Here is a 26,532-nt window from a genome sequence, read left to right as displayed (position 1 = left end):
GGGTCTAGAGTAGGTTGTAATAGGAGTTGAGCTGTGGAAGGTCTAGAGTTGTTTGTAATAGGAGTTGGGATGTGGAAGGATTAGAGTAGGACTGCAGAGGGATTAGAGTAGGTTGTAATAGAAGTTGGGCTGTGGAAGGTTTAGAGTAGGTTGTAATAGGAGTTGGGATGTGGAAGGATTAGAGTGCCGTAGGTTGTAATAGGTGTTGGGATGTGGAAGGTTTAGAGTAGGTTGTAATAGGAGTTGGGATGTGGAAGGATTAGAGTACTGTAGGTTGTAATAGGAGTTGGGATGTGGAAGGTTTAGAGTTGGTCTGTGGAAGGTTTAGATTTGGTCTGTGGAAGGTTTAAAGTTAGACTGCGGAGGGATTAGAGTGGGTAGTAATAGAAGTTGGACTGTGGCAGGTTTAGAGTAGGTTGTAATAGGAGTTGGGATGTGGAAGGATTACAGTACTGTAGGTTGTAATAGGAGTTGGGATATGGTAGGTTTAGAGTTGGACTGTGGAAGGTTTAGAGTTGGACTGCAGAGGGATTAGAGTGGGTTGTAATAGAAGTTGGGCGGTGGAAGGTTTAGAGTTGTACTGCAGAGGGATTAGAGTAGGTTGTAATACAGTTGGGTTGTGGAAGGTTTAGAGTTCAGCTGTGGAGGTATAGGGTAGGTTGTAGTGGGTGTTAGGCTGCAGGAGGGTTAGAGTTACTGTCCTGTTGCAGAAAGGTCTAGAGTACTGTACTTGTAGTGACTGTATCATTCATACTGCACTTATGGTTAATGTTGGTTCAAAACGTACCTGATACCCATTTTGCTTATACAGTAAGTAGTAAAATGTAATAAATAGTTTTGCAGTAGAAATGTACTGATGGTGCAAAATTAGTGAACAAATTTGACATATTACCAGCTCCACCGTTAATCCGTCAAAATCGATAATCCGGCACGTCATTGGATATATATATATATATATATATATATATATATACACACACATACACAAACAAGTGTGTGATAGAACTAAAACCTCATACACATTAGGCTAAAGGCTCTATAAATAAACAACATAGTCAGTTACAGGAGGGCTGCTTGCATGCCTTGGTGATGAGATGATGCATGCAAAACAGATGATGGGGGTGTTAATTATGTGCAAAAGTGCACATCATTAATGATATTGATCATAAGCACTAAATTATTTTTTTAAATATAACGCTCAGAAGTCCCAAAGTGAGCAATTTCTTTTAAAAAGTTGACTAGCGTGTATGGGGCTTAAGTGGATATATCAGCAGTTAAGGAGTTCAATCAACAGCTGTTTTCGACAAGACAGACTCTCCTCCACAGAGAGGCAATTCTGTAACAGGCGAGTCCCAGCTGGGACAAGCCTGTCTTGTAGATAACAGCCGTGGATTGAACACCTTAACTGATGATATTTCAACCTGGACAAATTGCGATCGACGGAAAAATTAATTCCCAAGTTTATCAAGACATTTTGAAGGAGAACTTAAGGCCATCTGTCCACTAATTGAAGCTCATCAGAAGATGAGTGATGCAACAGGACAACAGCCCAAAGTACAGAAGTAGATCAGTAACAGAATGGCTTCAGAAGAAGAAAATACGCCTTCTGGAGTGGCCCAGTCAGAGTCCAGACCTCAACCCCAGATGCTGTGGCATGACCTCAAAAGAGCAATTCACACCAGACATCCAAAGAATATTGCTGATCTGAAACAGTTTTGTAAAGGGGAATGCTCCAAACTTTATCCTGACCGTTGTGCACGTCTGATATGCAACTATAGGAAACATTTGGTTGGTGTTATTGCTGCCAAAATAGAGTCAATTAGTTATTAAATCCAACAGTCCATCCTGCACTGTGAATGTTTACATTGTGTTCAATAAAAACCTGAGAACATATAATTGTTTGTGTGGTATTAGATGAAGCAGACTTTTTTTGTTGTGACTTAGATGAAGTTCAGAAGACATTTTATGACCAATTTAGTGGAGGTGGACGAAAGTCTCTTTGTCCAGAGAAAAAGTCATGTCGTACGCTTCCTGCCTCAACAGTGGTTGTTTGGGGGCATATCCCGAGACGAGCGCAGAGTGGCCAGCGCCGTGAGGCCTGCGAGGGGACGCAGAATACATGTAAATTAATCCACATCCCATCGTGGGGCTCACCACGCTTCGGGCTCGGTGGCTTGCCACACTTTATAAAATCAATTCCACGCCGACGTGGATAGTGGTATGAACAGGTCGGGGGGACACGTAACGCGTGCGCTCACCACACTTCAGGCTGGTGTGGATAGTGAGGGTTTGAAAAGGAGGCATTTGCCAGTATGTAACATGGAGCCCTGGCAAATGAGTGCATGAGACGCACTTGCGCCCGCACCCCCACCCTTTGTGCATGAGATGCACGTGCTACAGAACCCCTTAACCCTGTCTCCCTGAAGCGGACATGGGCAAGGTTGCCGTACCCTGCCACAATAATTACTGAGACGCTCCTGCATTTCAGAGAGATGGAACGCCTCCCCGCCGGCGACCGCATGATCCCCTCTTCGCCGGCGTCCGCCAGCGCAGGGGATCTGGTGGTTACCGGCGCTGTGTGAGAGGCATTCACTAGGCTTGCCAGGGACAGAGCTTCAGCTCTCGGGGACAGTAGGGTGACTAGCTGCCCGACAGGGACACTATGCTGACTACGCAGGGCTGCCGCGGAGTCACTATGCTAACTACACTAGGCAGCCGTTGAGCTGTCACTACACTAACTACACTAGGCAGCCGTTGGGCTGCCGCAGAGTCACTACGCTAAGCAGCCGTTGGGCTACGCTGACAATGTACAGTAGCTTAGCCTACGCTGAAAGCGTAGTATAGCCCGGCGCCGTGCTATTACACAAGTACCGTCTTTCCTATATACATTTAACTGCTTGATTATATTGTTTGCATCTATTAATCATGCAATTAAATTGTTTTCGATATTTATGACATCGTACTTTTAGACAGTCTGTGTTGACAACTGTTAAACAAGTGATTCATTTTATTGCCCATTTCTGTACAAGGCTTTATTGTGTAACGAGAGCTAGATATACAAGAATGAGCCATTAACTGAACAAAGTCTTGTTAATGAGCCAGACACCAAGTCAAACATTTTTCTTAAATCTCTTGTATGTAAAAGGAAAAATCATGTGTGAGCATTCATCCATTTAGATTTGTAGCAGAAATCTGGACTGTGCTGCTGAGAACAGGACATTCTGTAGCTGTCAAATGCAGCTATTACAATAGTACAGGCTACACAGACTGTAATTCAGGAAAGGATCACGATTCCGCATATATACCAGTGACTGCATTGCTGATTGATTTAACCTCAGTTCTATTTATATTATAGATACCTATTAAGGCACTATAGATTTGTGACTAGAGTATACAGTACATTGGCTACATTGTTTATTTGGTATTTTCAAAGAGAAGCTAACTTACCGGTAATACAGGATTGACCACATAGTTTGTGAGGTTTAAGATTGGTCCTAGCATCCAACTCAGGACCGTTATTAATACCATCGGGTCCAAATATCCAATTGCACATGCTTATATCTTCTATCTTTATTTTATAGATTTTTAAAATATATTTTTATATTGTTTATTAAGGGGGGTATTCAATGTCAGGGGCACGGCTGTCGAGCTAGCGTGACAGCCGTGCCCCTGTCCCATTCTTGTTTTGCTCGCCTGGAGCTCGGCAGTCGGGATTCAATGTCCCGGCCGCCGAGCGGCGAGAAGGGGGCGTGGCCACGAGCTGAGGACAGAAATAGACGAGCTCCGGCCGGGAGTTTGCCTATTTCCGGCTTTTCTCGGCAGAACGAGCTCGACAGCTTGTGATGTCGGGCTCGTTCTGCCGAGAACCCCTGTTCAATGCTGTCGGGGAAGACAGCATTGAATAGGGCCCCACAGCCATCTCCACCATCGGGAGATGGCTGCGGGAGCACGACTCAGATTGCATACCCCCCTAAGTGTTTATTAATTGATTCACTTGACTACATTATTCATTGAAAGCGCTGCTTTTAACACTTTGTTCCTTTCTTTCAATCAGGGATTGACCATCCCTCACAAAAGCAGCGGTACTTGTGAATTATCCGGGCGCCCGATGTTGAAATTATATGACAGTACATTAAGAATACGATGCGACGCGATTTCCCCTGAAATTTCCTTGAAGACAAAATCGCGTCGCATTGTATGCTATTGTATGGTATACAATGGCACGCGATGCGATTTTAACCCATCCCGCCCAATTGTAATCCCGCCCTCTGCCACATCTGGCACAATTTCACTCTGAGGGAGTTTTGACAGGAGAAAACAAGTGGTTTGCTGTGGTGCTGTGTATGAGACTTTTCGTGAGGGTATTTTTCAGAAATTTTCATTCCATTTCTTTGGATATTGGCCCATTTTGCCCCTTTCATCGTATTTGACGGTATGGCTTTGCCGGGCAGTATCTTCAGCCTCCCCAAGACGGAAGAGGATACTGTGAAGTTCATGCAGGACAATGGGCTTCTTCCATCAACAGCTACCTGTCCAAATGGACACCCAATGCGCCTGTCCGTGAAGGAGTGGAAATGGCGCTGCTATATAAAAAGCTGTGGCAAAAAGCAAAGTCTGCGGGCCTCACTATTTTACCCTGGATGCAGACTTCCATTTATGACAATCCTCAGATTTATTTTCTGCTGGAGTGAGGAACTGACATCCATAGACTTCTGTGACAAACATCTGAATATCTGCAATAAGACGGCTATCTTCTACAACGCCTTGATGCGGGAGGCGTGTTAATGCGACCTCATGTCCCAGCCTCAACGCCGTATTGGTGGAGCAGGCAAAATTGTGGAGATAGATGAGTCGCTGTTTGCAAAGAGACAAGCGAATGTCGGCAGAGTTCTCCCACAGCAGTGGGTCTTTGGAGGAGTGTGTCGCAAAACAGGGGAATGTTTCATGTTGCCTGTGGAAAAGAGAGATGCGACGACCCTGATGACCGCAATTGCAGAGCATATCGAGGCTGGCACTACAATTGTAAGTGATTGCTGGCGTGCCTATAATACCACAGAACTGGAGCGGGCTGGATACAATCACTTGAGGGTCAATCACAGATATAACTTTGTGGACCCGGACACTGGAGCACACACACAAAATATAGAAAGACTATGGGGGTGTGCAAAGTGGCGTAACAAACGCCAGCGGGGCACAGCCCGCCATCACCTTGACTCTTACATGCAAGAATTTGTGTGGCGAAAGTGCCTGGCGGGTGACAGCCCATTTACACGCATTCTACATGCTCTAAGTTTGTTGGCTAAGTAATTACGCCTATTAATGATTGTATGATATGTGTTCTTGTTGTTCTAATTTATTGCTGATATATGATAATTACAGTTATTCCTTAAATTCTGTTGTCCTTAATGTGTCAGATATGAATGATATTGATGAATAATATCGGATGTTCACAACCAGGCCACTATCAACGTGAACCCGAAGCGTGGCGAGCGCAGCGGTACGCGTCCTCCGACCTTTTCATACCCCCACTATCCACGTCGGTGTGGAGTTGAGAATGGAATAGTGTGGCGAGCGCAGCGAGCCCGAAGCGTGGCGAGCGGATGCGGACACCTGTGAAGCCCGCGAGGGGACTCGGATAGCTGTGAAGGTGTCGGCGTCCCCTCGAGGGGCTCGCTGCGCTTGCCACGCTTCGGGCTCGGTGGCTCGCTGCGCTCGCCACACTATTCTATTCTCGACTCCACGACGACGTGGATAGTGGGGGTATGAAAAGGTCGGAGGACGCGTACCGCTGCGCTCGCCAAGCTTCAGGTTGGCGTCATTAGTGGGGTGGCGTTAACAATGGGGGTGGGATTTCACTTTTGTCACTTTTTGGGGGTTTTGGGCATTTTTTCATTGAAATAAATGTAAAATCGGGTCTCAGGGACCATTTTACATTGATTCCAATGTTAAAATCGGGTCCACTGCTAAAATCGGGTGCTGCTCTCGTCGCATCGCATGCCATTTGGTTAACACGCGATGCGACGCGATTTTTTGGGACCCGATCAAAAATCGGGCGCCCAGATAACTCACAAGTACCAAAGCAGCAGCTTTAAGTAAGCACCTCCTGAATAAGCGCACCATATTAACCTTGGTTAATCTTCTAGTTTCACTTTATACTGCATCTGCTTTTATGAGTTTCTAATTGGGACACTTGACACTGTCTACAAATATAGCAGAAAAGCCTTTTCAACAAACTAACAACTTGTTTGGCTAACCAGAAGAGAAGATACCAGAGAGCTGAGGAGAAAGTGACATTAACCATTCAAGCGGGATACGAACCATTCACCGGGATGGTGGTCGGAATCCCAGCATTCAAAATCCCGGCACCGAAATCCCAACAAGGGGGGGACGTGGATCGTGGATTTATTCTCCCTCTATGGGTGTCGTGTCCCACCGAGGGAGAAAGTGTCGGGATTTCGGCGTCAGGATTCCGACTGCCGGGATAACTGCATCCCTTTCAAGCTAGTGGTGTTATAAAATTGCTATTAATACATTAGCAACCTTAAGAAAGATCTATATAAACTGAGCTTGGGCTGTGAGAGAGCCCAAATAGGATGAACCATAATGTACTATGAAAGTTAGATGTATAACGGCTAACTTATGATATTAAACCTAAGCAGTGGTTTTATTAATAATGTTTTTTTAACTGTATATATTGTTTCGAAAACGAGACGGTTTTATGGTTATAGATTTGTAATAGCTAAATATATATATATATATATCTGGATAGAGAGATGAAGAGAAGCGCTTCATAGTGCAAATATTGCTTTTATTTTCAAAAGACATTCGGTCATTTTAAAACTCAATAAAACACAATACACTGCGTACCCTGCTTTTCAGCAGCGTGGGCTAGAATACCATGCTTGTCCTCACCTTTGGTGCTTGGTTTCTTATTAAAGGAACCAAACTTTGACTTAGGGGCCTTGCCCCTGGAGGACTGAAATTTTCCCCTAAAGGACTGTCCACGAAAGGACGCACCCCCTCTAGGGGAGGGCCAAAAGGACGGCCTAAAAGCAGAAAACCTTGAGGCCTGTTTAGCTGCAGGAGCCGGCAGGGAGGTACTTTTGCCCCCCGTGGCCTGCTTAATAATCTCTTCCAGCTCTGAACCAAACAACAGCTTTCCTTTAAAAGCTAAAGCCTCTAAGGCGTTTTTAGATTCATTATCCGCTTCCCAGGCTTTAAGCCAAAGCATTCTACTGGCATTGACGGACACTGTGGAAACTCTGGAAGCCATTTTGAGACTTTCATTCTCAGCCTCAAGCACATACTCCGCAGCTGCTTTTAGCTTCTCAGCAACACACATGGATCAGCATGTAAAATTGTACACAGGTCATTGGCCCACACAATCATGGCCTTAGAGACCCAGGCTGATGCTATAAGCGGGCGTACAGTGAAGCCTACCCCCTCAAATATTGCCTTGAGGTTACCTTCCAGCTTTTTGTCTATGGGGTCCTTACATGCTGCCCCCCCCTGGACAGGTAGCACTGTGGCTTTAGAAAGCCGAGCCACAGAAGCATCCACCACCGGAACTTTTTCCCAGAGGTCTGCATGAGCCTCAGGCATGGGGTATAGACTTAAAATGATCTAAGGCATCTGCAGCCTTTTATCGGGCGTTTTCCAAGCCCCTTCCAATAGATCCTGTAAACCTTCATCCGCAGGGAAGGTAACAGTCTCCTTACGCTGCCGTTTAAAAACACCCTTTGCAGGAGTTTTATCCTCCACAGACAAATTCAAAGCCTGCTTAACAGCAGTAATCAAGTCCTCCACCCCTGAGGCTGAGGACTCTTCAGAATCATCACCCTGATCCCAGGGGATGTCTGTGTACTCTCCCTCCTCATCAGCAACAAGCAATGGCACTGAATAAGACCTTTAAGGGGTCCCCACAGTATCACCATCAAATTTGTCTAACAAAACATTAAACCTGCTGATCCCTTTTGCAGTATCCTGCATGACCTGTAAGAAGCTAGGATCTGCCTGGGTCAGAGGCAAGGAGCCAGAGGATTGCTGAGATGATGAACTAGGTCTCGGGGAAGCTACCAACACATCACTCTGCCTGTCCAGCAATTGCACTAAGGCATTCACAGACCTGCCCAGGGCACTGGCCCACGCAGGCTCCGATTGCTCTACCCTCTGGGGTTCACTCCCAATGGGTCTCACAGCAGCGCAAGTAATACACAAGCCCCCCTTGGCCATCTGCTCAGGGGCAAATTTCAGTGTACAAACACTGCAAGTGCTCAATGCATTAAGGGCTCCCTCCCCCAAAGCCACAGACTGTTGCTCAGACATGATGTTCTACAAATAACACAGTCACAGCGCACACTGTACAGGCGTTTTATACAGAGCCAATGTACTCAGTCACTTATCTGTCTGAAGCCTTCAGAAGTGGGGAAACGATGCCCAGGAAATCCAATCACTCTGTCAGGATCTGTCAGCCAGCTCAGCTGCAAGCGTTCCGAATGGCGCCAAAACAGAGTGAGGGAAGAGACCAAGTCCCTGCTGCTGCGGGGTCCGTGGCTTTTGGCGCCAACCACCCCCAGACAGCCGCTCCCATTGCAGGATCTCAAGTTCCAGTGTCTCCCCCTCTGCTGGGGACCACTTGGAACATGCCTGTAAGCTCCGCAGAAAATGGCCGCCGCCATCACGGAGCGCCTGTCCCCCATGATCCCCACTTAGCGTGAAGCCGGTTTCAGAGCGCTCCGGAGCCCAGGCAGCTTCTTAATAGAAGCTGTAAGCGCTGCACAGGGAGACCAGACAGTGTCTCCCCTGTGCACAGTGAGCTGACAGGACGCGCTTCTATCAGCTCCTGCTGCGCTGTCAGTGTGAGGATTCAGTGAGAATCCTCACACTGTGCCTACCTAGCTAGTGTAAAAGTTAATAAAATAAAAGACTCCTAACTAACTCTAATCCTTCGGCTGCTCCAGCAGCCATTTAGAATAGCACCCACTCCAGTGGGCACCTAACACGAACTGAGGAATCTGGGATGCAGAAGGGAGGAGCCTACCCTCCAAAAGCTTTAGGATAGGTGCCTGGCTCCTGCGGACCCTCCTACATCCCAATGTTGAGCTGTGTCACCAGGACCATTGAAAGAGAAAGTAAAGTTTGATTTGTGTGTATGCTGCATAGGTAGCATTGGATAGAGAATTACACACATTTGGTTAAAGAGAAGAATGTGTTAGGAAGTTGCTAGGTGAGGCCATAAGAGTTTATCTGTTTATTCACAGAAAAGGTATAAAGAATGAAAGTTACCAAGAACAAGGCCTTGAGGACCTCAACAGACAGGGGGAGTAAAGGTCATTTAAGTTTTAGAGACACTGAAGAAGCATTCTGTAATGAAGTCACTAAATTAAGAGAAAACAGTGCTGTGAGGGACAAGCCAGTGAAGGTCGTCATACTTTGTATAGCAAAGCATTAGACTCCCTATTTGCTACATGTTGGGTTATGGGGACATGTTGGGTTATGGGTAATTAAAAAGTGGTTATCTAAATGTCCTTTTAATCACTTAAGCAGCATGTGTTTTGTTCCTGAGGTAAATTACATGAAGCTACGTGTTTAATGCTATGGCTAAAAGCAGCATCGCACAGGAGTGGTCAACTTACTGTACATGTAGAACCTATATCTGTCATACACTCTATAAAACATCCAAGCTTTGCTCTGTATTCATTTACATGAAATCATTGCAAGGTTCTTACACAAAACATGATATTTGATACAGGTGTATAAATTACAGATTCAAGTAACAATATAGGATTTGGTGTATACTTGGTAAAAATAATATCATTGCCCTTGTTGCAATTACTGCTTAAAACTTGTATAGTATCTAATGATAGTCTGTAAGATGGTAGAATTGGCAGGTTTCTTCATTCTTCAACACTTTAAGGTAGTTGATACTGTGTTTCAGTTAGAAAAAAATAGTCTGTTGAGCAAAAAGAAAAACACAAATGATCATACTGCATTAACAAAAAATTAATTAAAACTGTACTGCCTATTCTAAAAGTTCCATTGGATACACTGCATATAAATGTGTCCTGAACCCAAAACACAAATACATCCCCCCCCCCCATAAATGAAACATTGTATTTTCCTGGCAGGACTATTACAGTATAAACATTTTTGCTATCTGGACTCTGCACTTTTTGAAGGCTTAAATAAATTCAAATCTGAATTAAATTGTAATAGATATTTGTGATATTGTAAGCAATCTTAACAATTGAATACATTGATCAAAATTGGTTAAACAATATAAAACCAGAACGGCTCTTTATTTTAATCTATGTAGGGCATTAAGGTCCCAATACACTATGGGACTTCTTCTGCGGGAGAAGTCGCATCCAATTCCCTATGACCCTCCTGAGCTGCAGGATCGCATGCGATACATTTCATGCGGCCCTTCTGCATGTGATGTATTGCATGCGATGCCACCGGGAGGTACAGAACGTATGATCTCCGGGTCCGATCCGATGCGCACAGGACCGCGCATCAGATTGGATGTTAGACACATGCTATTTGGGCTGATTCCACCTGATTTCAGGGCCCAATCTGCCAGTATTGGGTGAAATCAGGCCCAAATTGCATAGTGTAGCCTTTAGGCTTGTAGTTAACCTGTGTGACTGTCACACAATAAAGGTCAAAGGTACATAAAGTAAATAAAATTTAGCCCTTGGCTCCCCTGGGACACAGAAAGTAAATGAAGTGCTGTCTATGCATAGGAATGCCCGCAAGAGGTCACAGGTTTCCTTACAGCCCCGGCACTAGTCCTACTAAGCAGATTGCAGATGAGCTCTGGGTCAATTGTGCACAGGTATGTTGGAATATATGCGAGGCTGCAATGGGTTACCGCACAAAAAACATCTAACAGTAACACAGATGCTAATAGTACCTATTGCTCAGATATTGTTACAGTATGGACAATTTTAAATCCAGTGCCTGATGATGTCAATAAGCATGGATCCAATGTGCAACATGTCCTCCTGACCTACCCAGTATAAACAGTTGAATGACCCAGGCACATAACTAGGGTGAACATCAGTAGCAGAAGCACAGAGAGGTAAAGTCACCATGAATATCCTGTTACAGTAATGGTTTTCCCACTACTACCAGAGCAGCACAGATGAGATGTACTGTACAGGTTGAATTTCCCATATGTGAAATACTTGGGACCAGAAGTCATTTAGATTTTGGATTCTTCTGTATCTTGGAATATTTCCATGTCAAAATGAGATATCTTTGGAATAGGACCCACATCTATACACATGACTTGAAGGTAATGTTATACATTTTATAATAGTTTTGTGCATGAAACAAAAGTTTGTGTATAATGAACCATCTGAAAGCTACACAAATGTTGGGTTTCAGATATTGGATTCCTCAACCTGTAATCCAGTTTATATTTTGTAAAATTTTACATAAATATGTTACCATGAATGCTCCAAATTCTCTTTTGTAGAAACCGTGTTATCTAATTGTTGAATATTGGTTTCCAGGGAGCTTTCTGTTGTGTTCTATAGAATGAAGAAAATAAAGAAAACCAATCATTAGAAAATCTGCCTCCTATCCAACCAACCATTAAGTCCTTGCTACAGAAACCAGTACCTGACATTAAATCGGCTACCACCACAAACATCATTATTATAGGGAGTGGGAATACTACAACTGTCCCACCCACTTAAATTACATTATTTTATCTATCTAAAATGACCCACGCTTCTTTCTGTATAAGCAAAAGCAAATGTGCAAATAAAAGTAAACATATGACATTCACAAGACAAAAGGATCTTATGGTGTGTACCCACAGTAAATATACTGTGCTATGCGAGTCCCGATAGGATCAGATCGTACCGGGACTCGCATAGCACGGCATGCTGAAGAGGCACAATTTTGACTACATAGTGGCGATCTGCACTATATAGTCTTGCCTGCCCTCTCTATTTGGCTGCCGATTTGAGCTCAAACGGGAGCGCGCATCGGCAGCACATCAGGCTCGCAAGCCCTAAAAAAGCACACAATCAGCATGCGATATGGCTTCCGATGTTCACTATATCGGCAACATCGGAAGCCATATCGCACCGTGTGTACACACTATAACACAGAAGCATGACAATGGCCTTGTGATCAAAGGTTAACCCTTTGAGTGCCAAGGGAATTTGTGAAAATTGACGAGCAAACATTTTTATTAATCCTTTGAGTTCCAATGTTGCTGTGACAGATCCTCAAAATAGCCCTAAAAAATGCCAGCACCGCTCACAGCGACTTTGTTTCTGGGGTGCAATATTTAACTAAACTTCAATTAACTGACTTGGCTGTGATTGTATTTATAGTAAAAGAACAGTCGCTGTGAGCAATGCTGGCACTTTTAGTGGATATTTTGAGGATCGTTCACCATTTCTCATTTACAAAAGCCCTCATCTACAATATTGTGATGCTGACTGTAAGCCACGCCTTACTGCCCAACTTCACTAACGCTCTTGTGATTGAACAATTGCTAATCCCACAGCCTTATTCCACAATGTAGTCTAAATCAGGCTTGTCCAACCTGCGGCCCTCCAGATGTGCTAAAACTACACATCCCAGCATGCATTGCCATCATTCTAGCATTTCCTAATAGCCAAATTGTGGCAAAGCATGCTGGTATGTGTAGTTTTAGCACATCTGGAGGGCCGCAGGTTGGACAAGCCTGGTCTAAATCCTTTTCACAGCAGTGGAGGTTATAACAGGAGAAAAAGATAGACCAACTACATATAAATGCTTATAGTTTTGGTATCAGAAGCAAATAATGTTATGAATGTCCGAGCGAACGGGTGTGATATAACAGTCGTGGTATAACAGTCGTGGTATAACAGCTCGCCACCTATTCTATTCCCCACGAGGGAGTATAGCTGCTGCCCGGCTTTTAGCTGCCGGGATTCAGGCATCGGTGTAAAGAATCCCGGACTGCTGGTCAGTCTTCTGGCACCCAAGCTGACACATTCATATTCCATAACAGTATGCAAAATGCTGAGAATGTTGGCTGGAAACGATTATTATTAATTTAGGGCAGACAGAAGCCATTTAGGTACAGCAAAAGTACATAATAGGCAATACATGAATGGCTTCATTAAATTCATATCACAAAGCCAGGTCAAACTTATTTTGTTTAAGTAGCAGAAAGTTTATTAATTATCACTCTTTTTATTGTTTTACAACCATGACAAGTTACTACATTGTGGCTTACTAGCTTGCTGAAGCTGCAGTAGGGACCGGAGAGCAGAGAACCCAGTTCAAGATCTGCCACCATCTGACGAGACTCCGTCAATAAATGCTGCAACTTAGTTGTTGGCGAACATAATTCCTGCAATGTACAGAAAAAGAACATAAACACAATAATATCCTTTCATACCTAAGCCATACACCACTAAGGTAAAGTATGCAAAATTCATGCCAAAGAGTTACATTTTTGTCTCATCAGACCAGAGAATTTTGTTTCTCATGGTCTCAGAGTTTTTCAGGTGCACTTTGGGCTGCCATGTGCTATTTACTAAGGAGGGGCTTCTGTCTGGCCACTCTACCATACAGGCCTGATTGGTGGATTGCTCCAGAGATAGTGGTCTTTCTGAAAGGTTCCCCTCTCTCCACAGAGGAATGCTGTAGCTCTCACAGAGTGACCATCGGGTTTTTGGTCACCTTCCTGACTAGGGCCCTTCTCCCTGACCACTAAGTTTAGATGAATGGCCAGCTCTAGGAAGAGTCCTGATGGTTCCGAACTTCTTCCATTTACGGATGATGGCGGTCGCTGTGCTCAATAGGACCTTCAAAGCAGCAGATATTGTTTTGTACCACAAGATAATCCCTTTTACTTCATGCTTGTTTGTGCTCTGACATGCACTGTCAAGTGTGGGACCATATATAGACAGGTGTGTGCCTTTGCAAATCATGTCCTATCAACTGAATTTACCACAGTTGGATTAAGCTGTAGGAACATCTCAAGGATGATCAGTGGGAACAGGATGCACCTGAGCTCATTTTATGCTTCATGGCAAAGGCTGTGAATACTTATGTACATGTGATTTATTAGTTTTTTATTTTTAATAAAATCGGCAAAAAACTTTTTTGCATGTTGTCATTATGGGGTATTGTGTGTTTTTGAAGGAAACATTTTATATATTCCATTTTGGAATAAGGCTGTAACATAACAAAATGTGGAAAAAGTGAAGTGATGTGAATACTTTCCGGATGCACTGTACACATACTTGCCAACCTGACCCTCTCCATGAGGGAGAACATGCTCTGTTCCTGGACTTCCCTGGTAATGTGTGATTTCCATCACATGTGGGGAGCTAGGTAATTGATAAGAAAGGTGTTTCACCACAGGTGATGGCAATCCTACATTACCAGGGAAGTCCAGGGACAGAGCATTTTCTCCATGGAGAGGGTCAGGAAGGCAAGTATGACTGTACATTGTCAATGAATAACCCTAACACATAACTTATCTAAATGTAGGTAAAAATGTTCACTCTCTTCTGTTTGTAGAAATTAACTGATAATATACACACCCTTAAAAGATATAGCTGGATTTCTAATGTGTAAATCAAATCAGTTCACATGAATAAAAAAAAGAAAATTACTATTTACAGTGGTTTCTATTTCTTGTAATCATCGCAACAGTATGGCTACTGTGTAAATCAAATGGTAAATCATTAACTATAAATTAATTGCAGAGCAGTGGAATAATACGCAGGTAAAAAAAAAAAGAGGTTACCCAGCAATAATACAATATCTAATCTATAAACAGGCTTTATGGTTAACGTACAAGCCCCAGCTCAATCAGCCTAGCACTACTAACTCACCACTTATGTACTGTAAGTAGGATAGAATATGCTCTAACATTTGTTATCCTATGAGAATCAATATTCCTCGTTTAGTTACTGAGCAACGTAATATAAGCATAATGTAGCAGGCACACAGGTCCATACCAACAAGGTAAAAAAAAAAGGGGGGGGGGGGCCTGGAGTTACTTTCAAATGAAACAAATAAGTACATCTACATTACATATACAGTAACGCAGGATCACTCATGCAGAATTTTAGAACTCCATGCAAACTTGAGTTAATAAATGTATCCAATTTACAATATTGAATATGCCAACATTTATAAGATGGTGTTGCATTTTAATAGCTTTTAAGTCTTGAAGTATTCTAATCCATAACTGGATGAACACAAACATTTGTCTGGAGATTAAAGACAGCGAATGCATAATTATATTCTATAATTGTGTTAGAACATACAGATACAAAAAACCCCTTCACTGGTAATCCCGGAAATGTTCCAGGCTATGCTTCAGTACCAACACTGGCATTCCTGGAAAATTTCTGGGATTGCTACGGTCTCCCCCTCCTTGGCACCGGGCAACATTGCTGTGCTGAGCGAGGGATGAGCTCAGCTTTAGCCGCTGCCCGGCTACATCCTACTGGCTGTCTGCAGCATGACATTCCCAACGTCACGCCGCACATAGCAAGGGGCAGGGCCAGGCAGCGGCTGATATATTGCACAGCAGCGCTGCCTGGCCCAGGACAATCAGCAGTGGGTTTTTCTAAAGGTACCACTCTCCAAAAAAAACTGACTTGTGGGGAGCACTCCCTAAAATAAAAAAAACACCACTTAATAGGTTAAACAACAAAACTTCTTGGCTCTGTAGAGTATTAAAGGTACCCAGAACCCATTGCTATAATTACCATCTTCTAGAGGATTAGTTATGGAGCATTCCGTGTCTCTTAATATAGGCTCCTGCATTGCTGACTGTAAAGAACCCACTTGCAGCATTAAACAGATTTACCCAATTTGTCTGAATTACAGTTTGTACCCATTTTCTGGTGTTGGAGCAAATTGCTGAACGTCATTTGCTCCTATACATTAGTAGATTTTTGATTCAACCAATCAACTAGTTGCATGGTTAGATAAAAGATGGTTTTGCACAGTGGTTTCAAAATATGGACCTCAAGACAATCCAACAGTCCAGGTTTTAGGAATACCCCTGCTTGTGCACATATGGAATAATCAAACTCTAGAAGATATGAAGTTATGTGTACTTAGATATAAGATATGTGTATATATTGTGTGGTACTCTTTACCTAGCACGGCGCCCACGATTTTGATCGTGGGCATCGCAGGTAAAAAAATCGCGGGCATCGCGGCCATTGAATGCACTAAAAATCGGGTGCGACGCGACCGACGCGATGCCCGCGATTTCCCATAGGGATCAATGTTAAATTTTTCAATTGACCCGATTTTACTGTTCAATGCCTCAATTGACCCGATTTTTCCATAGGAAACAGGTATCCGTGTCCCCTCGCCTCGCTGCGCTCGCCACACTATTCTATTCTCAACTCCACGCCGACGTGGATAGTGGGGGTATGAAAAGGTCGTAGGACGCGTACCGCCGCCCCTCGCAAGCTCGCTGCGCTCGCCACGCTTCGGGTTCACGTTGATCGTGGGGTGGCGTTAACAATTGTGGGGGCCATTTCTCACTTTAGGGTGCCTATTTGGCCTCTGTGGGCCATTTAACATTGTTTCCTATGGAAAAATCGGGTCGATTGAGGCATTGAACAGAAAAATCGGGTCAATTGAGAAATTTAACATTGTTCCCTATGGGAAATCGCGGGCATCGCGTCGGTCGCGTCGCACCCGATTTTTTAGTGCATTCAATGCCCGCGATGGGCGTCGTGATAGGTAAAGAGTACCTATTGTGTGATGTGGCATACATACTTGCCACTGCTGGCCATAAGAGTGGGGTGGAGTGGGGGCCATGCAGCATGGCCTTAGCTAGTGATGTACCAATGTGTGGGGGCATCCATGGTCAGCAACATACAGTGTACACACTAGACCAGTGATGGCTAACCTTGACACCCCAGCTGTTTAACTACACATCCCAGCATGCCCTGCTACAGTTTTTCTATTTGGCCATACTAAAACTGATGCAGGGCATGCTGGGATGTGTAGTTCAACAACAGCTGGAGTGTCATGGTTAGCCATCACTGCACTAGACACTGCTGTATCCAGCACCTTATGGTAATAAACTCGATCTGTTGCTTATAGCCCCATGCAGCCCTATCATTAATATCATGATCACCAAGTAAGTACATGCAAATGTATGTTTTTTTTTTTTTTTTAGGAAGGGTATGTTTGAGAATTAGCTTGTAACCATCTGTTCACATCAAATCAAACAGATATAGGAACAGTTTAATTTGCATATTTTTATGTTTGCTTATTTCTCCTGCTTTTTTGCATAATTTTCAATGTCTGATAATCAGCTTACTGCCTCTAATTAAATCAGAAAACGCCTTGCCTAAAGACACTGCTGTGAATATTCTGATGTCATTAGATATAGGTTATTCTAGCCACATCCTAACATACCTGCAACTGATGATCAAAAGATGAAGATGTTGCTCTAAGCAATAAGAACACACCAAGCAAAGGCAGGTTAAAAAACAGAAGCTCCCATTGAGAAAACAAATGTTAAATTTTAGTGGTGGTGAGGGGTGCACAATTATTTGTTACCCAACTGCAACAGTTCATGTTTTTCAGGCAACCTGTGAATCTATAATAGGAACTAATGCAGCAGGTTTTAAAATGTGACAGTTCGTAATGACTGCACCTGTGCTCCAGCTAGGCAATTTGAAAAAATGTGGACCATTGGTAGATCTCGAGGACCGGTATCAGCATGTTTCCAGGTTTCTCATAGATGCATTACAATATACCATGTGCCATGTAGAAACACTCACTTGGTGTCTGAGATTTCCTGAGTCTTTGAGGGTTGACTGCATTAGTGGCATTTTCAGATCTAGCAAAAAATCAGAGTGGAGGCTCTGTCTGCTACCTACGAGTTCATCTCTGTCTGCTGAGTCCAAGGATTTGATATCTAATGGATCGCTGCTAGAGAGATAAAGCAGATGCATTAATATATTCCAATGTGCTACATTTAATAATGATCATGATGTCCCTCGTAGGCTAAGTAGATCTGTACAAAGATTATGTTATTGATGTAAAAATTCCTCAGCATGGGGTGCAACCTTGGAAATCAACAAATCTATCACTGCTACACACGGCTTTTACATAAAATACGTGCTCATTAAAGTTATAGGAGTTAATGAACTTTTCAATTAACAAAATGACAATGTATGGGCGAAGTATACATTTTAAAGCATTCAATCACCCATGGACCCAGGTAGAGCTGTATGCTAATCAGCCATACTTATACCATACATCACGCTCAGAGAAAGATGCAGATTTTGTCCATCAGTTGAATTGTACCCAACCCTTGTGACCAGACTGGCTCTATTCATACTCTCGGTTATTAATCAGCCTGTATCTGCACCAGCCCCATTCCTTATGTAAGAGATCCATCTGAATACAATTCCTTTGGTGCTCACTAAACTTTGCATGCAAACTCCTCCATAACAGCCTTCAGTGTAGACTGCATGACTAGGTGTCGCCATTAGTTGTGTGGGCTCAGCTCTGGAGTACGTGCAGTATGGAAACATGCAAAATCTGTCTGAAAAAAGGACTTATTATTATTGAAAAACTTAGAATACAATTTGTTGCTGAATTACAAAATCAACCAATACAGAATAAGCCACTTTTTGATAATGGTGGGAAGGAAGACGGGTCTTGATCACAGTTCCTTTTATGCTAAATAGAGATGAAGGACTTGTTGTGTAGAGGTATCATACGCATTGTGTTGCTTACCTGACATCAACTTGAGCATGTGTCTTATCATAAGAGCTCTCCAAAGTCAGATACAGAAACTGCAGGTCATGCTGTTGCTTCATGTAAACCTGTCATCATAAGACATACTGTATATATGCTGAACTATAGGTTGCTTCATCAATAAATATATTTTTAAAAAATAGTTTGCACATATAAAACACATTTATATTACGGAACTGTTAAATGCTCTATAAACTACTAACAAAACTATATACCTCATGGCAATTAGTTTTCATTTAAAATCGTAGGCGGAAGCCAACTTGTTCACAGTCAAGTACAGATAGAAGTGTCTGTAAGGAGTTTCCCTGAGAAGATGTTCTGCATGAAACAGGTCATGCTTTTTTGTCCTTTCTCAACTGTGGTTTTCAAGTTTACAATCCATTTATCAGTCATCACATAGCTATGATTAGGCTATACAATTTTACATTAAAAACTTCATATTTGCTCTCACCACTGGTAAGCTGCATGGTGTCCACTACTTACCTGTTCATGTTACTTGTTAATGATTCTTTCTTGCTAGACATTTCTGCCTCGGTTTTCGACTTATACTATTTTTTTTGTATGTCATTACACATGCGATTTTGAGTATGTCTGCCAAAGTGTGACTGCAAATGTTTAGTACTACTTTATGCAAAAATCGTGCAAACGGTTTCCAATAATGTGGTAAAAGGTACGTAATAGGAAATTCTGTAAACGAGTGCAAGTCTAGCACTTCCTGAAGGAAGAGGAGCAGACAGGGAAGATGGAAAAAAGTAGCGGTGAACCCACACTGTTCACACCACATAAGATCGCCAAATGTAGTAATAGTAGGCGGCCATCACTGGTTTCTGATCATTGAGCATAGTTGGAATAACAGACTCCAGGAAACCCCTGCATCTCAAGAGATGGACGTAGAAATGGCCTGAAGAATCTTTGTCAGGAAGGAGGTAGGTTATCCTCTGGGCCAGACGAAGAGAAGAGAGAAGGTATGTATGTGTGTGTGTTGTAGGGGGGGGGGGGGGAGGGATTAGTGGATTTGAACAGAGGTACACCTTAGAGACAATCACCAGCAACCAGAAGGAGAAAACCAGAATAAGGCCCATTGTTTCCTGCTCTCCGGAACCAATTACAAACAGGGGTTGTCCACATAACAGGATATGTATCCAGTTGGCTTTACAGTAGAGCAGGCACCTCATTTCCAACCTAATGCTGTGTCAAGCCACACTGCTACATATCGGTGTCCAACGAGTAAACAAACGCTAAAGACCATTATAGAACTGGGGCTTGGTACAACATATATAGAAAATCATCATCCTCATCATCCTGTTTACAAAATGCAGTGAATAACTATATGATGACTGATGTTACAGCGTATAAAGAGATTGGAATATAAAAATTACAAAGCACCACTGTCTAGGCTAACCTGTCGTAGGTTCTGCAGTTCTGTGTCAGTTCGGTCTTGCTTGGATTTTGATAGCTGAAGTAGTTGATCTTTACGTTTCTCTCTTTCACCTTTACAAACAATAAAGTTAAGTAAATGCATACAGTGGTCTACATCCCACCCACAGGAGGCAAGGCTGCAAATAAAAATAGACTCTGTAGACTTATGCTGGGTACACATCATATGATGTGCAAACGATACAATGTTGTCAACAATTTCTCTTGAACTCCTGGACAAACGATAAAGTGTGTACACACTGTGCAATCTTGCAAAAGACCTTAAGATACATTGCCAGTGGCCACATCCAGGAGTATCATGTCGATAAAGATAGCATCAGATTGAGCTGCATGTATGGAGGATAGAGGATGTGGATTATGACTTGTGGTCATGAGCTTATACTGTATTGCATGCACTATATGATGTGACTGATTTATTGTTACGATTTCCGTTGTAAGGACAAATGTCCATAATATTGCAAAGTGTTTATGGTATCTGGATAATAGGTTGACAACAGGTCAACTTTGAGAAAAGGATCAACACAAGCAAGAGCTTGACATTGCAATGATTGATTTATGAAATGTCGACATGTGTTCATCTCAATATTTATTTTTTTACCTTTTCATGCTTTACAATCTACGTGGACTGGGAACAGTAACGTGTGCCGAACACAGCAGTTGCAGGTCGAGGAATCAAGCCTTAAGCATGGCCAGCGAAGTGCTACACTAATGGGGAATTCACATGCTCAGGTGTCGACATTGACACCAAAAAACATGAGAAACTCATATTGGACTTTTACTGCGTCTTCCATTTCCAGGTCAACCTTTTGTCAATGTCATTCAACCCTGTGATCCACACCTGTGTGTTCCAAGCTTTAATTAAACATTATGCAAAAACCTTCAACGTGCAAGAATTTAGGGAATGGCCTTCTTCCAGACGGTCATGAAGAAGTTAGATACAAAAGGGGATACAAAAACCTGCAAGTGGCATTTAAAGGTGGATGTCCCAAAACAGATTTCCAGAACCTCTGAAAGATGAAGGAAGCTTCTGAACCCACATTACAGTCTGAATAAAGTCTGCAACCTTAAGAATCATGGCCTCATGCCGTTAAATGCAGCTATATCACACCTTAATGAAAATGGGCCATGCAACAGGAAGTCTATCGCAGAGAAAAACATTCATGGTAATCTATCAGAGGGATGTTCTATAAATTATTTCTGCCAACATTGGGTGATGTAGTTGAGAAAAACACAAGTCGAACACTTAGACCAATAAACTCATGAGCTGCAAAGTTCATAGACAGTCAGGTGGACTAATTGGCAAGTCCATTTACAATACATGGAGCCTGAAAGCCATGACAATACATGGAGCCTGAAGGTCATGAGAATTTAATTCAATTGCCCACAATCCCATTTTTGCATAAAGAAAAAATTGCAATATATAACCATTTTACAACACTCTCCTTGCCAAAGCAATAGCAAGAAGAAAAAAACAATTTCCAAGACCGAAATTTTAAATCAGCTGAACGCAAGGGTTCAACGGGAGACTTTGGCAACACTGATAACCCAGGGATAAATCCCACGTTGCTACCGGCTGACGATAGGGTGGTCGAATTTGCACCACACCCTGAAGAAAACACTGAACCTCAGGCCAAAGAGCTACCTTTTCCTGAAAAAAATATGAATAGTGCAGATTGTAGCACCTTAAAGGATTGAAGACTCAATACTGCAGAAAAAACAACTTGAAGAAAATCTAGCCAATCTGAACGTAAACGTATGTACTTTCTGCCTCTCACACCATCTGATGTATATCTTCCACACTCTACAATAATTTGCTGAAGAGACCGATTTCCTGGGTCTTTTCATCGTCTGAATCACTCTGCAAATCTCTTCTTTTTTAATAATGAGATTTTAAAAGCCACGCTCTCAAATTTAGCCGAGCTAGGTCCTGATGAAGGAACGAGCCTTGACGAAGTAGATCTGGCCGAAGAGGAAGTCACCACTGAGGCGCTACTGACAATCTGAGAATGTCTGAATACCATAACCTCCTGGGCTAGTCTGGAGCCACCAGGATTACCTGTATCTCTTGAAGACGAATCCTCTGGAGAACTCACGCCAGCATTGGGAAAGGTGGAAATATGTATGTCAGCCTGAACTTCCAGTACACGGTCCTGGCGTCCACAGCCACGCCCTCAAATCTCTGGTCTGGGAACAGAAACAGTGGGACTTGACAATTGAGCCATGAAGCCATCAAGTCCACCTCCACAACACCCCAGCGCATTGTGATGTCCTTGAACACCTCCGGGTGTAAGGCCCACTGACCCTCATTCAGTTCAGACCTGCCGAGGAAGTCTGCCTCCACAACGCTGACAACACTGAAACATGGGACTCCGCCCATCAAAATATCCGTGAAGATTCTCGCATTGCCAACTTGCTGCGAGTACCTCCCATGTGGTTCAAGTATGCCACCACCGGAGAACGGTGTACAACAGACTGCACCTGCAGAAGTGCCTTCAGACCCCCTCTGAGCTTCAAGATATTTATTGGCAGGCTTGCTTCCGATTGTGACCACAGACCCTGAAGTCTGAGATGGAGAACCACAGCTCCCCAACCCTTGAGACTCGCATGTATTGTGATCACTAACCAGTCCCAGGCCAACAAAGTTCTGTCCATCTGAAGAGTTTTCACGTCTGTCCACCACAGCAGGGAATCTCTTGACTCTTGAACCAGAGAAATCCTCACCAATTTCATGGTGTCTATTTCCCGAACAAGAAGTCAGACAACTGCAGTGTCTCGAACATGGCTACCATCTTGCCCAACAGTCTAAGGCAAATCCAGACAGATGGATGAAGATCACTGAGAATCTGCACGGTCAAGGTCTGCACCGCCTTGGCTTTGTCCTCTAGCTTAAACACTCAATGTAAATGAGTGTCCAACACTGCCCCTGGAAACTGCAGTCTCTGGGATAGTACCAGATGAGACTTCCTGAAATTTATGATCCAGAAGAAACCACCCTCACCCACTGATCCTGGGTGGAGCCGAACCAGACATCCTGAAAAAGTAGGAGGCGACCCCCCCACACTGCTTCCAGAATGGGGAGTCCTCATCCCATCATGCTGAGGACTTGTCCTCAGGCTTGGAGGAGTGTTTCGTGGAGAAGGCGCCAAAATGGGACTTGGAGGCCTTTCCTTTACTTGGAAACTTTCCTCTCCCTGTCTCACCCCTACCAGACGCTCCGCCCCGAAAAGACAAGCAAAAGGAATGGTGAAACGCACTAAGCGGGAACTGCTCTGCCACTGGTCCTGGGAGAAAATAACTCTTCCCACCAGTAGCCGGGCTTAATTAATTATCTAATTAGAACCAAAAAGCACTCCTTTAAAGGCTAAGGTCTCAAGTGATTTCTTAGAATCATTAGCCGCCTCCCAGACCTTTAACCATAAGGCTCTTCTAGCTGTAATCGAAACAGCTGAGGCTCTACAGGCCATTTTGATACCTTCCTGATCAACCTTGCATACATAATCTGCTGCACATCCCAGCTTTTTCACCAAGGAGATCAGTTCAGGATCTGCAGTATCCATTAACTGAGTACACAACATGTTTGCCCACACAATCAAGGCCTTAGATACCCAGGCCCCTGCTATAATAGGACGTAGGGAAAACCCTACCCCTTCAAAAATAGCCTTAAGACACCCTTCTATTTTCTTGTCTACAGGGTCCTTAAAGGCCGCACTCCCTTTAACAGGAAGTACCATGGTTTTAGACAGGCGTGCCGCAGGTTCATCTACCAAGGAAACTTTCTCCCATACTTTTATATGCTCCTCTGGCATAGGATATAAGGCATCAAACCTCTTTAGCATAATGACCTTTTTGTTTGGGGTCTTTTATGCCTCCCCCAAAAGGTCAGACATGCTGGAATCTGCAGGAAACGTAACCACAGAAAACCTTGGTCTTTTAAACACGCCCTCTTGCTGATCCGTGTCATCCTCAGCCAAATTTACAGCCTGGCGTACTGCCAAAATCAAATCCTCCCCACTTGCAACATTCACACTCCTCTTCATCTGTATCCACTTAAGTAGAGGGGTCTCAGATAAGGGATGTCTAACAGAAACACCTCCCACCACACCCCAAACAACTTAAATGTGCCCTATTGAATGCACGCTCTGTTTGCAATAAATTAACATCCATCCATGACCTCTTCATCTCTCACAATTTCAACCTGCTGGCTATTACAGAAACCTGGCTCACACAATTAGACACGGCATCACCTGCAGCACTGTCACATGGAGGTTTCCATTTCACTCACACCTCCAGGCCTGGTAACTGCAAAGGAGGTGGAGTTGGTATATTACTGTCACAAGCCTTCACATACTCCGTTCTACCACCAGTTCCTTCACTCACATTTACATCATTTGAAGTTCACTCTATTAGGGTTTTTTCCCCTTTCTCTCTGCGTGTTGCAGCTATCTATCGCCCACCTGGGCTTCCCAAATCTCAATTTCTGGAAAATTTCTCTGCCTGGCTTCCCCATTTCTTATCCTCTGACATCTCCACTATCATCCTGGGAGACTTCAATATTGCTATTGACAGTCCACAATCTGTGCATGCTTCCAAACTCCTCTCTCTAACCTCCTCTCTCGGCCTCTCCCAGTGGTCAGACGCCGCTACTCATGAGGAAAGTCACTGCCTGGACCTTGTTTTCACCAGGCTATGCTTAGTCTCTGATTTTACTAACACTCCCTTCCCTCTCTCTGATCACAATCTCATAACCCTCTCGCTCTCCTCCATTACCCCAAGCTCACTGACACAGAAATCATGCATGCCTACTCTAACCCGCAGAAATACTAAAGCTATAAATTTTCCACAACTTACCACCTCCCTGCAACAACAGCTCTCACTAATTTCTACACTTACCTCTCCTGACTCTGCTGTTTCCCACCTCTACCAGACTCTTGAAACAGCCCTTGATGAAGTGGCTCCAGCTTCCCACTATACCCCACGTAGGCTTAGATGCCAACCATGGCACTCCAAAGCAACGAGACAACTACGAAATCAGTCACGTAAATTAGAACGCCAATGGCGTAAATCTCGTAATATGACTGATTTCCTCACATATAAGACTAGCTACTACTCCTACTGCAATGCTTTGGACACTGCCAAACAAACATACTTCCAATCTCTCATCTCTTCTCATGCCACCAACCCTAAGCGACTTTTTAACACCTTCAAGTCTCTTCTGTACCCTCCCCCTCCTCCCCCACCGGCTACCATCAGTGCACAAGAACTTGCCTCCTACTTTAAGGACAAGATTGATAACATCCGAGATGAAATGGTATGCTCTTCTACTACCTCTAACCCGCTCTCTTCCCTACCTGAACCCTCTGGCACTTTCTCTTCATTTGAGCCCACAAATGAAAAGGAAGTATCTGCACTCTTCTTATCCTCCTACTCTACTACCTCTCCTCTTGATCCTATACCTGCACAAGTTATAAAAAATCTATCTCCTGTGCTTATTCCAACCTTAACTAACATCTGCAATCTCTCTCTTGCTACTGGTACTTTTCCATCTCTGCTCAAACATGCAGTGATTACTCCTATTCTAAAAAAACAGAATTCTGACCCTAACTCTCTCTCTAACTATCGTCCTATCTCTCAGCTCCCCTGCCTCTCTAAGCTACTGGAGAGACTTGTCTACTCTCGCATCACAAACTTTCTTAACTCTCACACCCTATTAGACCCGCTTCAGTCAGGCTTCCGCTCTCAACACTCCACTGAGACAGCACTGACTAAAGTGGTGAATGATCTGGTAACTGTTAAGGCTAAAGGCCATTACTCACTACTTATTCTTCTAGATCTATCTGCTGCATTTGACACTGTGGATCACACTCTTCTTGTAGAAACACTACACTCCCTAGGTCTTAATGATACAGCCCTTTCCTGGTTCACATCTTACCTATCTGATCGCTCTTTCAGCGTTCACTTCTCTGACTCTACTTCCTCTTCACTACCTCTGTCAGTCGGAGTTCCGCAAGGCTCAGTCTTAGGTCCTCTGCTGTTCTCCATCTATACTTCCTCTCTTGGCAAACTAATAAGCTCTTTCGGATTTCAGTATCACTTATATGCGGATGATACTCAAATCTATCTATCAACCCCAGACTTGTCACCAGTGGTTTTGGGCCGAGTTTCAGAATGTCTCTCTGCCATCTCATCTTGGATGTCTTCCCGCCAACTCAAACTCAATATTTCAAAAACAGAATTACTTATATTCTCGCCAACTAAGAACATTTACCATCCTGATATCTCCATCACTGTTGACAACTCAACCATCTACCCTACCCCACAAGC

General features: G+C 43.5%; 1 protein-coding gene across 6 annotated transcripts in view; it reads right to left on the bottom strand.

The window, feature by feature from the left end:
• Positions 1-9,235: 9,235 nt before the first annotated feature.
• Positions 9,236-26,532, bottom strand: part of CCDC62 (coiled-coil domain containing 62) — a 38,049-nt gene continuing 20,752 nt past the window's right edge. For 5 of the 6 annotated variants that reach the window (XM_083151040.1, XM_083151017.1, XM_083151038.1 and 2 more), the window contains 6 exons: positions 20,177-20,265; positions 18,754-18,842; positions 17,790-17,940; positions 13,247-13,363; positions 11,455-11,537; positions 9,236-9,952 (listed from right to left, as the gene is read on the bottom strand). In XM_083151040.1, coding sequence (XP_083007166.1) covers position 9,952; positions 11,455-11,537; positions 13,247-13,363; positions 17,790-17,940; positions 18,754-18,842; positions 20,177-20,265 — 530 coding nt within the window. In that variant the 3' untranslated portion in view covers positions 9,236-9,951. The remainder of the gene's footprint in view (positions 9,953-11,454; positions 11,538-13,246; positions 13,364-17,789; positions 17,941-18,753; positions 18,843-20,176; positions 20,266-26,532) is intronic. The other variant, XM_083151031.1, reaches the window with a different exon arrangement.

The sequence above is a fragment of the Crinia signifera genome, chromosome 1, assembly GCF_055691185.1.
Source record: "Crinia signifera chromosome 1, ASM5569118v1, whole genome shotgun sequence".
In the NCBI taxonomy this organism is placed as follows: domain Eukaryota; kingdom Metazoa; phylum Chordata; class Amphibia; order Anura; family Myobatrachidae; genus Crinia; species Crinia signifera.
The sequence above is the reverse complement of the archived record's forward strand: the minus strand, read 5'-3'. Positions and strand labels throughout refer to the sequence as shown.